The 15,655-nt window shown below is 44.8% G+C and overlaps 2 protein-coding genes across 2 annotated transcripts; both read right to left on the bottom strand.

Annotated features, from left to right (window-relative positions):
* Positions 1-5,759: 5,759 nt before the first annotated feature.
* Positions 5,760-6,926, bottom strand: EAF01_010220 (uncharacterized protein). Its single transcript, XM_038918477.1, has 2 exons — positions 6,616-6,926; positions 5,760-6,523 (listed from the first exon to the last, which is right to left on the bottom strand). Exons 1-2 carry the CDS (start codon positions 6,769-6,771, stop codon positions 5,870-5,872), a joined length of 810 nt encoding a protein of 269 aa, XP_038766447.1. The 5' UTR covers positions 6,772-6,926; the 3' UTR covers positions 5,760-5,869.
* Positions 6,927-7,537: 611 nt separating this feature from the next.
* EAF01_010219 (uncharacterized protein) lies at positions 7,538-15,592 on the bottom strand. Its single transcript, XM_038918476.1, has 5 exons — positions 15,357-15,592; positions 15,230-15,294; positions 14,223-15,171; positions 8,392-14,170; positions 7,538-8,344 (listed from the first exon to the last, which is right to left on the bottom strand). The coding sequence occupies exons 1-5, from the start codon at positions 15,419-15,421 to the stop codon at positions 7,907-7,909; spliced, it is 7,296 nt and encodes a 2,431-aa protein (XP_038766446.1). The 5' UTR covers positions 15,422-15,592; the 3' UTR covers positions 7,538-7,906.
* Positions 15,593-15,655: the final 63 nt, after the last annotated feature.

The following is a 15,655-nucleotide window of genomic DNA, read 5'->3' as shown; positions in this document are numbered from 1 at the left end:
ACTTGAAGTCTAGTCTAAACCACCTCGAGAGATCTCTAGCCACTTCCACGTGACCCTAGAGGCAGCTCCCGTAACACTTTGAGCACCCTTTCTGCTTTAAGTACCGATTCAATACCAACCGCCAGTATGGCAGCCAACAGTTCTTCCAGAAGCCAACAGGCCCCAGCAAGCAACTTCGATGATGTCGAAATGACTGATGCTCCCAAGGAGATCACCATCAACGAAACACTCAAGATTGCCTTACCAGACAAGTACCAAGGAAGTCGACAGGAACTCGACACCTTCCTATTACAACTTGAAATCTATTTTAGATTCAACCAAGACAAGTTCACCGAAAAGGAATCTAAGAGTATTTGGGCCGTGTCATACCTCAGAGGCGAGGCAGGCAAATGGATTCAGCCATACCTGCGCGACTATTTCGAGCATGACGACAGGGAACGCATGCAGCCCACAAGAACCATCTTCGACAGTTTCGAAGGATTCAAGACAGAAATCCGTAGGATCTTCGGAAACTCCAATGAGTTAGAGGTAGCGGAAGAGAAGATCTTCAACCTCAAACAGACAGGATCGGCATTGAAGTATGCTACGGAGTTCCGAAGATATGCGGGGACAACTAAATGGGACGAGGTCGCCATCATGAGTCATTACCGTAAAGGACTCAAACCAGAAGTACGTTTGGAACTTGATAGGGAAGGGGAGGACGATGACTTGAACGGACTAATCAAAAGCTCCATCGATGCCGATGACCGACTATACAGGTACAAACAAACCCAACGATCATACAAGCCTCAGACAAATCATAGGCAAGGGCGCTACCGCAAGAATGAGGGTAGACCACGTTACAGTAGACAGAGTTACGGGGACCCCATGGAACTAGACGCCACGCACCATAGAAACGGGAATGATGACCCAGAGAAAAGACGAAGGCGAGAAAACAACTTATGCTTTGAATGTGGAAAAGCAGGGTATCGGGCAGCGGATTGCCGAAACAAGAAGACAGGAGGAAAGAAAGGCAACTTCAAACCCAAGTTCGGCAAAGGCCAACTTAACGCTACCTTTGTATCCCAGGAACATCCAGCTAAGACCGAAGAAACTGAGACCTTCACCATTGAAGAATTCCGGAAATTATTGGATGAGTTACCGCGAAACCAAGAGGGTATGAATGCAGTAGACTTGTGGGAACAGGAGTACTACCGAACCCCATCACCGTCGGTAACGGAAGAATGTATTAAGGAAGAGATACCAGCAGATCACGCGATGATGAGCTGGACTGCTTGCTATGATGAATTCTGCGGAATCCATCGATCAGATAAAGAAGCAACCGGATGGTTCCCCAAGAAAAGAAAGACAAGAAACCAACAATCCAACGAAACAGACAAAAAACAAGTTACCCAGCAATTGAATGCTACAGGACAAGCAGGACAGATATACTGCAAGGTCAAAATAAACGGACAAATACAGCAAGCCATGATAGATTCAGGGGCTACAGGAAACTTTATTGCACCAGAAGCTGCAAAGTACTTGGGAGTTCCACTCCAGAAGAAACAAAAACCCTACCAATTGCAGTTAGTTGACGGACAACTAGCAGGATCTGACGGGAACGTTTCACAGGAGACACGACCAGTACAAATGAACATAACCCAACATTCAGAGGTTATACAGCTTGACGTTGTGCCATTGGGCCAACAACAGATCATCTTAGGGATGCCATGGTTGAAGGCACACAATCCTAAGATAGATTGGTCACAAGAGACAGTGACATTCGATCAGTGCAAGAACGGTCACAAGGACACGTTCAAGGCGTCCGCGAGACGGAACACGCGCCAAGGGGAGTTGAACGCGAACAATCCCGGCGACGTAGGACACCCAGTCCAGGGTCCTCCATTAAGAGCGAAGGCCAGTACACCTCCTCTACAAATGCAGAAGCCAACGACACGGCAGGAAATCGCAATCAAGGCAGAAGAGCCTATGATACCAGAACAGTACAAGAAATACGAACATGTGTTCAAGGAACCAGGGATCCATGAGGCTTTACCAGAACACAAGCCATGGGATCACGAGATAATATTGGAGGAAGGCAAGATGCCTGTGCACACCCCAATTTACTCAATGTCAGCCGATGAGCTAAAGACGCTCAAAGAATATATCGCCGACAACTCAGCCAAGGGATGGATCAGAGAATCCACGTCCCAAGTGGCAAGTCCAACTATGTGGGTACCCAAGAAGGATGGTACTAAGAGACTAGTTGTGGACTACAGAAAGCTCAATGCGCTTACCAAAAAGGATCGATATCCACTTCCATTAGCTACGGAACTAAGAGATCGATTAGGCGGAGCAACGATATTCACCAAGATGGACTTACGCAATGGCTACCACTTGATTAGAATAAAAGAAGGCGAAGAATGGAAAACCGCTTTCAAAACCAGATACGGGCTATACGAATACCAGGTTATGCCATTTGGGCTAACCAATGCACCAGCAACATTTATGAGGCTTATGAATAATGTGCTGTCACAATATTTGGACACTTGTTGTATATGCTACTTAGACGACATTCTAGTATATTCAAACAACGAAGTTCAACACGTCAAAGACGTCAGCAACATCCTCGAATGTTTGGCTAAAGTTGATTTGCTATGCAAACTAAGCAAATGTGAATTCCACGTCACAGAAACAGAGTTTCTAGGATTCACCGTATCAAGCCAAGGGCTCAAGATGAGCAAAGACAAGGTTAAGGCAGTGCTCGAATGGAGGCAGCCAACCACAATCAAAGAAGTACAGTCCTTCTTGGGATTTGTCAACTTCTACAGAAGATTCATCAAGGGTTATTCAGGGATTACTACACCCTTAACCACGTTAACCAGAAAAGATCAAGGAAGCTTCGAATGGACCGCCAAGGCGCAGGAGTCCTTCGAAACGCTCAAACAGGCAGTGGCCGAGGAGCCAATACTGTTGACATTCGATCCTGAGAAGCAAATCATAGTGGAAACGGACTCCTCAGATTTTGCTATAGGCGCAGTGTTGAGCCAACCAGGTCAAAATGAGAAATAGCAACCAATCGCATTCTACTCTCGAAAGCTATCACCAGCCGAATTGAACTACGAAATATATGACAAAGAATTACTGGCGATAGTCGACGCATTTAGAGAATGGCGAGTATATTTGGAAGGATCAAAATACACAGTACAGGTGTATACGGATCATAAGAACTTGGTTTACTTCACCACAACGAAGCAGTTAAACAGACGACAGGTCAGATGGTCGGAAACCATGGCCAACTACAATTTTAAGATTTCATATGTCAAAGGATCAGAAAACGCTAGAGCCGACGCTCTTAGCCGAAAACCAGGATATCAAGAAAATAAGTCGTACGAATCGTACGCTATATTCAAGAAAGAAGGCGAATCACTGGTTTACAATGCACCACAGCTTGCAGCTACTCATATATTGGAAGACAACCATCTCAGGAGTCAAATCCAATCACATTACGACAAGGATGCTACAGCTATACGCATACGCAAGACAATAGAACCAGGATTCACGATAGAAAACGAGATCATATACTTCCACGGAAAAGTATACATTCCTAGTCGAATGACTAAGGAATTCGTGACGGAACAACACGGGTTGCCGGCACATGGACATCAGGGAATTGCGAGAACATTCGCAAGATTACGGGAAATCAGTTACTTCCCACGAATGAGAACGATAGTTGAAGAAGTTGTTGGAAATTGCGATACCTGCATACGGAATAAGTCCTCTAGACACGCTCCGTATGGTCAGCTCCAGACCCCAGACATGCCTTCTCAGCCATGGAAGTCCATTACATGGGACTTTGTGGTCAAACTACCACTCTCGAAAGACCCTACTATAGGAGTTGAGTACGACGCAATACTCAACGTAGTAGACAGATTGACAAAATTTGCATACATGATACCATTCAAAGAAACATAGACTGCTAAGCAACTAGCATATGTATTCTTTAGGGTTATAGTAAGCATACATGGAGTACCAGATGAGATAATCTCGGACAGAGACAAGCTCTTTACCTCGAAATTCTGGACTACCTTATTAGCACTTATGGGTATCAAGAGAAAGTTATCGACATCTTTCCACCCACAAACAGATGGTCAGACAGAAAGGACCAATCAGACAATGGAAGCATATCTTAGATGCTACATAAATTATCGACAGGACAATTGGGTAGAGCTATTACCTATGGCACAATTCGCATATAACACATCGGAATCGGAAACTACAAAGATTACACCAGCACACGCGAACTTTGGGTTTAATCCTAAAGCATACCAAACACCGATACCACAGAAGGTTAATGCCGAATCAGCAATAATACAAGTCGAACAATTAAAGGATTTACAAGAGCAGCTTACTCTCGATCTAAGATTCATATCATCCAGAACAGCAGCGTACTATAATACGAAACGTAATATGGGACCTACGCTTAAAGAGGGGGATAAAGTTTATTTGCTACGACAAAACATTGAAACCAAAAGACCAAGCAATAAACTCGACCACAGGAAACTAGGACCATTCAAGATTGATAAAGTAATAGGAACGATTAACTATCGATTGAAATTACCAGACACAATGAATATTCACCCAGTATTCCATATATCCTTGCTCGAACCAGCACCACCAGGAGCGCCGAATACGCCATTAACGGAAATCGAACCAGTCAACCCGAACGCCATATACGATGTCGAAACAATACTAGATTGTAAATACGTCAGAGGCACAATTAAATATTTGATCAAATGGTTAGATTATCCACATACCGAAAATTCATGGGAACCAAGAACAAACCTCAACTGCCCTGAGAAGTTGGAGGCGTTCCACCAGCAATATCCGGATTTGCCCAGAAGGAAGGAGAATCCATTGAAGCCAGGATCGAAGGGTCCAAAGAAGAAGAATCGAAAACAAAGGAACCGTCGCTAGGGCCAGTAGCAGAGACAGACGCCAACTCCTTTTCCTTCTCAATACGCTCATTTTCCAATCGCTGTTCCTCAGCCTCAAACTCTTCAAGAGCTTCAATAGTACGAAGGTCATGTTGAAGCATTTTGCCAGCCTTTTCCCGCAAAACACGCTTCTGCCTTCGCAGGAGCCAGCCGAGCAGCTGCTTCAGCCATAGCATTCGCAGCCTTCTCCTCCTCGAACTCAAGACGCTCTTCCTCAGAATTAACACGAGACCAATCGCCCGCAGAGTGGCCATACACATCACAACGACCACTACCCACACTCTTTATACATTCACCACAGCGCACAGCATTTGGAAGCACCCGACACTCAAGGTTCTTCTCCAAACAGCGACTACACTTGTAAGACATAATGACACCTTTGTCTTTAGAACGAAAATAAATATTTTTACGACTAGCAACAGATTTTGAAGAACGAATAACGGACATCATAACAAACAGAAAGGAAGGCACTACGGAATTAATCAAGTGGGGGAAACTCACTTTATGAACGCTTGGGACAAGCGCTAAGCTAGGAAGGGGATAGTGTTACGACGACATCTAACATACCGAGTCACCTGATCAGAAAGTCACGGGATTAGAGATTCCCACTGGATCCCACTGCTCCCACCTGGTGGGACACGATGGGATCAATGGGACAACAAGGAACGAAGGTCTATATAAGGGAATGGGTTTCATTACAATGTAGAGCTTCGTGCTCAAGAACAATCATTAGTTTCATTACTATAGTTACGAGAATTGCAACCAGTTACAACCTTATTGAATTCCTACTTGAAGTCTAGTCTAAACCACCTCGAGAGATCTCTAGACACTTCCACGTGACCCTAGAGGCAGCTCCCGTAACAGAGGGGTGGCCGAAAAGTGGGGTACTGAACTTAGATTTTCTTTGTGAACCGTTTTGCACTAAGACACAATTGGCAGAGGACTAAGGCGCAGTATGGGCACTTATATTGTGTCATACCTCTCTTCTGGCCACAAGTCAAACACTTGAACTTTTTCTTCATTTGTTCCTTTGGCCAAAAAAAGCAATGCTCGCAGCATGCTTGCTTTTCAGCATCCGTGACGCAACCGTTGGCAGAAAATTTAATCTCCATCTTCAACTTATATTCCATCTTAGTCTTCTCTTTCAGAGTAGCTGCAGCATCTTCCACTGTCTTCTTCAACTCGGCTTTGGCGTCGCGTTTCGCCTTTTCGGCAGCGTTTCGTCGCGCTCTTTCCAGTCGGGCAGCGGCTCGATCGGCTTCCCAGGCAGCCTCTGCATCTCTCCTCAATCTATCTTCGCGTTCCATACGCTCCATTTCAGCCTCAAATTCAGCAGATCGGTCATAGCTGGGTCTTGATGATGCGCGAGTAAAGAACATGCGGAAAAACTGGTCGAACATCATCTCCTCCATCTCATCATACTCATCCTCATAGTTCTCTTGTGGGTGGTACTGCTGTCTGGATCCACTAGATAGGTTGGAAAGAACTGGCTGGTCATAATCTCTGCGTTGACGCTCATCAGAAAGTATTTCGTAAGCAGCTTGTACCTATATGCATATCAATTTAGCTGCTTGAATTTGTGTAGTGAAGTATGGTGCATTGAACAGCCTGAGCGCACCGGATAATATCTTCAACTCACTTTTTGAAATTTGGCAGTGGCATTGACATTGTTAAGATTCTTATCAGGATGATGGACTCTTGCTAGTCGACGGTACGAAGCTGTGATATCTTGTGCAGATGCATCCTTAGAGACCTCGAGAGCCTCGTAAAGATCGAAATCCGGGATCGCAGGCATTGTTGGTAAAGATCAAAATTTGCCTTCCTTGTAGGTCGAAGCTGTGGTGAGGTATCGATGTATTTGGTAGATATAATTGTAGTCAAGTTAGTTTCCAACTGGGAGTATAGAAGTCATGCAAAAGAAAGAAAGAATTGTAATATAGGCAGCACAAGTAAGCAAAAATGACAGGTCAAAGACTGGATCTTTAGCAAACCAGAATTTGAATAATAGGCATCGTCGTTTGTCCTATGTATGCAAGATGGAAGATTGCATACCCGGTGTGAATGAAACAATTTCCTGATTGATAACTTTTAAATTTTATTTTTACTTTTCCTTTTGGCTAAGGGGCCATATTGATTAGAAAACAGTGAATATTTGATGTGAATGTACAGCTTTCCCAGCCAATCTCACTCCTTCTATCATCTGCTTCTCTCGTTTAAAGGCAACTAAATAAAAGGACGGGGAGGTCTCTCCTCATCCAACGAGAGAAGCAGAGAGGATGACATCAATGCTGTAATTACAATATGGTAAGCACTCGAAAAAATTGTACCAAGGTAAAAATGACAAAAATATAATCATGAATGCGTTACCTTCCACCCGAATCTTTTACCGACGAACACACCTCGATGTTCTTTTTCTTTTTCCCTTTTTCGAATCAGATTTGTCGCGGGAATATGCGATGAGCAATATTGAAAGAAAAAACCATCACCCCTCACCTCATGCTCATCCTGATTTAAACTATCGTCTAGTGTCACGACAACAAGCTACGACCAGACTTGACTAGTTCATTCGAGTTTATATTGACTAAAATTGAACATATGTTCCTAGCAATATGACCTTTAACTCTCAACTACCATAACTATGAATCGCTTCGAACCCCTGAATCCCAACGCCCCGTACTCCAATCTGCCGTAAATATAACAGTGTAAAGCGGTCAAAAATCTTCTTGTATGAATTAAAACCCAGCTGTTTATATGCACAAGAGTATTACACAAGTCTCCCTTCCTTCGCTTCGATTTGTAGTCCAGATTTATCCACCATATATCGCGAGTTCCCATTCCTAAACGCCCTGTCCATGCATGATGTAACAACTGGGATATACAAGTAGATCTTGCTTGCTACTGCCACTTGCCAATAACTCTCAGTCGAAGAATTACCAGAAACTACACCAACCAATATAATGTTGACAAAGATTCTCCAACTTTGTCGCCTCAATCAACAATTTATCAACTTGCTGAATATACGGTAGTTCCTCGTCTGATTTGAAGTCATGCCCCGTCAACTTCTCCTTGACGCGCACCAGTACTTGAACTGCCCTCGTATTCTGGTTTTCGTGTGCCTCGATATCCTGAGGGCCTTGAGTCGTAGAATTCGTTCTTGCACGAGGACGTGAAGCTGGTGGTCCACCTGGAGCTGCTATAGGATCTCCAGCATCCGCAGTCAACGCTGCAGGTTGAACGAATTCATCCATTGTTGAAGGCCTACGGTTCTGAGCAGCGATAATGGATTCCCGGCGCTCTGAACGGAAGTTAGGTCCTACAGGCGAAGCTTCGCCGTTCAAACGCCAATTAAGAAGGGGGTCATGGATGAACTGGTTTGTCAGCAATTTGTCTTTGAAGGAAATGGAATCAGACTCACAGCCTCGAGAACTGCCATCAAAGACTCCTTGTTCTCTCTTAATACTCTCATCACATTTTCGCAGGTTATTCTGAAACTTCCCTCAATATTGCTAACTTCCATAGCATATGTCAACATCCTAGTCAACCTGAACGGAACTCGTTCGGGGTATTTTTCACGAGTCATAGCAACTTCAAAACAGTCTCCAAAATCTATATGAACGATGTTACCAGTTATTCGATCGAGCATCAAGTTCGAAGGATGACGATCACCAAGACCAAGAATGTATCCGACCATAGACATCACTCCTAATGATCTAGTATAGTTTGTACGCCTCTCGAGCCAGGACTCGGAACTCTTGCTCTTTAGCCAAAGCACACGATAAAGATCTTGGCCAGTTGTGTTATCGAGAGCATAACCAAAGACCTCAACCTTTTGCATGAGGGTAAGATTGTCGTAATCGGGGGCCATTTGTAACATGATACGGTGTTCGATGTTGAGCAAGATCTTCCTGCTTTCTCTGTACTCCCGAATGAGGACGTGCAGAGTATCACTGTTAGGCACCCAGCCAAGAAGACCGGAATTCTGGGACAATGGAATGGCAGGATATCTTTGTATGTTAAGATGACGTTTATATGACTCCGAATCGCTGGTGAGTAAGGTATTGCAGAGACCAAACAATTGCATGACACGTTCATCCTGTCGAATATCTTCGTGTCCTTTGAGACAAAAGACATAAGCGACACCGTCACTTCCCTTAAGACTAAGCTTCCTTGGACGTTGCTTGGAAGAAATGACACTGAAGTTGCTATCGAAATTGACGATCGATATGATACGCTTCCCACTTTGATACGTTCCAGGGACAGCCAACTCCAGATCATGAGCATTGAGAAGCTTGGGGGACACGTAAGCCAACTCAAGATTGTTGAGTTGCGGTAACTGGCGTGCGATTCTTCTGAAGACTTGATAGTACAGGTCCCAAGCTTGATTGATATCTCCAAGATCCTTCGTTCTTTGGTAGGTAATACACCATTCTCGAGCCTCTTGGAGATCACGACCAAATGTTTGAGCGAAGGAGATTTCTCGCAAGGTCTCCGGGCCGTTATCGAGCATATCGTGCAAAGGTGCGAGTGTGTTGAACATGCCCTCGATGTTGTGGTCGCCAAAGTACAGTCTGGATGCCTCTTCGAGACCTTCATGCCATTGCTCATGCCATAATACTGCCACACGAATCAACTCTTTACTAACAAGATCTGCTTGGTCTACCAATTTCGGACTGTGTTGTCGCATACTATCCATGATTTGCATGGCTGATCGTGAACGACGTGTATTGGGGGCGGATTTCATAGCGACTGTCAATGGATAGACTAGTGCTTGCGGGTGAGCTCTGCCAACATCTGCAAGTAGATTATGAATGGAAGCGCGAACGCGAGCATTTGGTTGGTTGATGCGTGCAATAAGTTGGGGAATGACTTCTAACCAAGTATCAACGCTAACAGAAGAAAATCCTTCGGTAACGGCTTGATTGACTTCCACATGGCCACCATGAGCGAACCAAAGAGTGAGAAGACGCAATGTATCTTGCAGAGAGCTTCCCTGCGACAGAGCAATTGACTTGAAGAAACCACGAACAGCAGGAACGACGTGATTAACGACGACATTACCACCATTTACATCATGCAACTCATGCCCGGGGTCTGCCTGAACAGCCTGAACAATTTCGAAGTTTGCCAAAGCCCAGGCATGCCATGCCTTGTACCATTGTGGATTAAAGTGAGTGGCTGCTTTATATGAGGCAAGGATATCGTTAAGATTGTCGGTTTGCCAGTTACCTTTTTTCTGGGCAACCTGCCACTCTCCTTGTTTAAGACAGCACCTAGCAAGGAGTGTGGTATGATCAGCCAGGCCCTTTGGTGTTAGCAGATTGTGGGCATTTGCCCCGAGACCATTAGTGTAACCATTTCCATTCATCATCCCGTTCGTGCCATTATGAAGGGTCATGGCATGCATGTCATTTAAGATGCCCCCTTGAGTTGCGATCTGTGCTTGTTGGAGTTTCTCTGCCAGACCAGATGTGAATATCTTCAGAGCCTCCAATGCTTGAGATTGCTTGCCGACAGCCCAGTGAAACTTCAGTATAGCATACTGAACCGGAGCTTCAATGTGTTTGTTTGAAACCCTAACTCGTCGGTCTCCGTTTGCGCTCTCCACAATCTGAGGTAATACCACGTCCAGGCTCTCATCGCCGCCCATTAAAGTTTTGAGGTGCTTTTCGGCCAGGCCCATTCTTCCCGACTTCCTACACAAGTTCGCAAATTTGATAGACATCTGCATGTTCTCCATTGGAGTTATGACCAAAGCTCTTAACTTCAACATTCTCTGCCAAACCTCAACATTTCGTTGACATCCAAGCAAACGAGTCTCCCAGGTTTGACGCATAACTTCCTGCTTGGCTGGGTTGTTGTTGCTCTGCTTATATATGCTGAGCTCTTCCAACTCTGCAAGCATCTGTACCCGAACAACAACCGTGTAGGCTCTATTGTAAGACTCGCTAACCAAAGCACTCAATTCGGTGTCCAGGCCTTCTCTGGCCTTTTGAACGAAAAGGGCAGCCTCGCGAAATTGATTGCGATGCAAGGCAAGAATCGCTCCAAAGAATGATCGATCTGGTGTATGACTCTTCATGACACTCAAGTAATCGTCCATAAGATCCCACTTTCTGAGACCCCAAGCAGCTGCTGTGGCCAAAGGAGCAATGGCTCTCTTGATCTCGAGTGACGAGGTATGCCATTTATCTTCGGCCAAGGCCGAGAGAGATTCCCACTCTCCCAAGGCATGTAGACATCTCATTTTACCCATTATAACATCGAAAGTTTCTGCTTGATCTGGGAAATCCTCCTCGCGCCTTTTGTAGAACTCAAGAGCCTCTTCCCATCTCTCGAGCTTCTCGAACCAAGTCTCTCGTAATGTGATACCATCCTTGTAGAGTTGCGCTTTTCGTAAAATACCGATTGCGGCATCATACTGCTGCAGTTGATTGTTAATTTGAATCAATGCTTCAACAGCTCCACTAGTTTGATCTTGACAGAACTCCAGTTCCTTGTAGTGAAGAGCCTTGGCCCATGCATGGCACCTACCAGCCTCTCGTCCCAAAACCCTTATATCAATTGGTAAGGCTTTGTCGTCGTGCTCCATAAACTCTGCAAGGTTCAGCAAGATGCCCAAAAGATCAGGAGTGACGTGAGGAGATTTGATCGCCATCTCGATATTCTGTATCAGATCATCCTGATAACCTTCGAATAGCTCTCCCCAACATGAGACGAAAGCAGAATTAAACAGTTCTCTGGCAAGGGGCGGATACACTGAAGCCAATTGAGCACATGACCTAAGTGCGTGATTTGGCGACTCTAATAGCACGGATGCACTAAATTTACGCATCCATTCCTGCCAATCCTCCTTGGTGGATTTCCCTGTTGCATCCCAAGCAGCCTTCAAGTGGACAGGATTGCTGTCCAGTTTTTTATTTGAAACATCCGAGAAGTCGACTTCATCGGATTGATTCAGATAACGTTCCTCAGCACTCAGATCTTGCGGTAAAGCTTCTCCCTTCTGAAGTTTACTAACCAAGAGTTCGTAATTTTGATGCTGAATTTGGTGACTGTTAAGAACTTTGTTAATTGTGCCGGCAAAATGTAAATAATCCCTTCCGAGCTGGAAGATTAGAGCACAAAGGGTGTCAAGTGATGCCAATCTCAATGAGCTATCGCTACCAGCCAAAACCCTCGAGAGGGGATGTATAATTTTCGAGGCGTAATCGTTCAGGTTGACATGTCTTGAGATCTTACCGATAGTTTCAATCGCGGCTTTTCGGATAAATGAAGGTTGCTGAGGTTTTTCAAATACGTTAACGATAACAGGCACGATCAAATGCATATACTCCTCAGCGCTAGGACCAAACACCAGAAAAGCATGTAGCACACGCTCTGAGGGGAGTCGTCTTGTTGTAGTATCTTTCTCGAGCACGCCTAACATAAGTGGCAGTAGGCTTGCCAAATAAACCTTGAATTCGCCTTCTAGAGATCTTGAGATAGCCTCAACAAGGTGAAGTATGTTAGCTTGCAGTGGCGGAGACTCATTCCAGTACTCTTGAAGTACGACAACAATCTCTGGTAGGTAATTACGTATGTGCTGTCGGACGATGGTCACCAGCAAACTTAACTGACTGAAGTATGACTCGAGGCGGGTTTGTGGAGAAGTTCGGATTACAGACAAAAATGCAGGAATGATCTTATCAAGAAAAGAAACGCATTCTAGTCCCAAGGTCCTGAAAATTGACATGATGGCTTCGATAACCATAGCATGGTGTTGGTTGAGGGATGGGTCCTTCAAAATGTTGAGAAGAGCATTTATCACAACAGTTGGGAAGTATTCTTTGTTGGAAGGTGTCAGTCCCGTCATCATAAGAGATATGTCAGTCATCTGGTTTGACTCCAGACGTAATTGCATTTCGGGAGATCGCTCTTCAACTTGTTGATGTCGATATGGATCCAAAGCACCAAGAATACCCATTAATTTGATAGTCTCTTGTCGCAATGGTCCTCGTTGTGGTTCTCCTCGAATGATATTTTGCAAAATCTCCAAAAGTCGGGGATATTCCAGATATGGCTTAATGACATAGCCTGAGTTGCTTGCCAGTTGACCTAAAGTTCGTAAAGAAGCTTCACGTTTGGCAGAAGAGCTTTGATCCTGCAAAGCTTCGATGATTATAGGCATAAGCTGCTTGATGAATGGAATCATGCCCTCTCCTCCAACGCAGGCAAGTTCACCGATAGCCTTCATAATAGTAGCAGCCACAGCTGGACTAGGATCGCGAGCTTTGGGCAATAAAACATCCATCATAGGAGTAACATATGGTTTAATCAACTTCTGTGAGTTTTGAACTAGCAGGCTAAGCAATTTAGCACTTTCTTCTTTGTTTCTCGCTACGTCTGAGAACTCAAGTTCTGTGAGCATTTGAATGAGGACCTTTCGCAAAGAAGGAATGACGTATGCAGGATTTACATGCGTCAACCGGCCAATAATCGTGATGGCGACTTCACGGATTTGGAATACTTCGTCGTTCAAAGCAAAGAACAGAGTTCGGATGTTCTCTGCTTTGGCAAGATGTCGGTCGAATCGTTCGTCAAGGGCAGCTAAAACCACTCTTCGAATGCTAGGATCCGGATCTCCAACACCGACGGTGAGTAATTTCTCAATAACTTCGCTAACGACTTGAATCGCATGGTGACTCGTTTGATTAACAATAGGATCTCGGACATAAAGTTGACAGCACGTCAAAGCAGCTGCCTCTCTGATCTCTGGATTCTCGTCTTCAACATATTTGATAGCAACATCGCGCACAAATTCGTTTAGAACATGTCCAGAAAAGTCAAAACTGCCTAGAGTATTAAGGGCTAGCTTGATTTCGCTTTGGCGGTGCTCATATGCTTGTGGGTCTTTTGAGTCTTTTGGCACGACTGGTGCAGCGGCAATGTTGTTTGGTGTAGGGGCTCCCAGCGGTTTGAATGGCTCGCCACAGAGAACCTTGCTTAACATGTCTAGCAGTCTTTCTTGGATGATAGGCTTTACTGGTGGTATATAGAAAGCCATATCCACCAAAGCTTGAGTCAACTTGGGACTTAGCTCACATGCGAATATAGGGTCTAAAAGTGCCTCCATATACTTGCTGAGGGTTTGCCCAACTGCGACTGCTAACCTGCTGATGCAATCAAAAACTGGGTCCACTGTGCCGAGTCGTCTCCTGAAAGGATTGGTTAGCTTGCATATGTATATGAGACTCGGGCAGAACTTACGACTTCAATGACAAGCCTTCTCTAACATATATTAAAACTCCATCTAGGTAAGAGGCAATAGCACTTTTGACAGCATTGGCGATATTTCCAATGGCCAGAAATGCGTCATTTCTATCCTTATCCTTCTTGAGCATACCGGATAAGAAAACCATAAACCTGTGAAGGTAGGATTGAGCAAATTCGGTGGGGGAATAGTTCGCCAATTCTGGTATCAGCATGACAACGGTTTTACGAATCTGTACGTCTCGGTGATCTTTGTGTCGAAAAACGATTTCGCAGACTTCTGGATAATGCTCATGCATAAACATACCACCTTGCTGAAGAAGCTCCTTAATCACAAGAAGGGATCCGTGGATATATTCCACAGTCCCTTGTCTCACACCCTGAACAGCTTCGTCGTAGATCTTTGCCTGCCATGTCTGTCGTAAAGTTGGGTCTCTCTCCCTAATTATCTGAAAGCATGCACTTATAGCTTCTGCTGCAGTCTGTCGGATGAGAAGTCGCTGATCTCTCAAACCTACCCATATCTGATCGAATATTAGTCCAACAAAGGTGTAAACAAGTGTTGGAGAGTTTCTGCCCAATTCTCGCAAAACCAGAACGGCGCTATATCTTTTTTCCTCAATTCGATCGGACTGTAAGTATTCCAGTGCGGTTTTAATCTCGCTCTCCACCAGGTCCGACACCAATGAACCTCCAGGCCTACACATCTTCCCCAGTGCCATCGCCGCCGGTTGCATAGGAGCAAGATCCTTCCCTCTCAGTATATTTCGAAGGGATTGTCCAAATCGAGTGACTCGTTGTCCGACTTCTATACCGTCGAAATCGACCAGCGCATCGATAGCATATATACCACCAGTTCGCTCAACATCTCCATGGTGACCGATGAGACTGGTGATCTTTCCACTGACAATATTGGAAAACTCCGTGTATCGTTCCTGGGGAAAGTCTACCAGAACATTGATTAGTTCCCACTCCCATAGACTGATATGAAATGTAAGCCTTACCTCTGGAAGCAACCTCGAGCAACTCTCTTAGCTCCAAGGCTGCTCTCTTTCGTTGTTCATCACTCCTACATTCGAATCATTAGCTACCAACACCGCATAGCAATATACTCAGTTGTGTCAAGCTAACCGTGATCGTAAATCTGCCACAATGCGATTCAAAGCATCAAATGCTTGATTAGATTGTTGTGACATCTTGGCGTCTTTTCAGAGCTTCTCTCAATGGATGGGTTTGCAATTCAACCAGCAACAGTATTATGCGCATTTCATCCTCGTCCTCGTCCTCGTCCTTGTGCGGCTACCCGGCTTAGTAATCGTTTTTCGTTGTTGTATTTGCTTTGAAGAAACCTGCAGTGTGATTGTGGGCAGGCAGGAGTTTGAAATACTCACTGTCTTATGAATTACCTATTAATTAATGAAATGACGGAG

This window comes from Botrytis porri, assembly GCF_014898465.1.
Source record: "Botrytis porri strain MUCL 3234 chromosome Unknown BPOR_015, whole genome shotgun sequence".
Classification (NCBI taxonomy): Eukaryota; Fungi; Ascomycota; class Leotiomycetes; order Helotiales; family Sclerotiniaceae; genus Botrytis; species Botrytis porri.
Note: the sequence above shows the minus strand (reverse complement) of the source record. Positions and strands in the feature narration are given on the sequence as shown.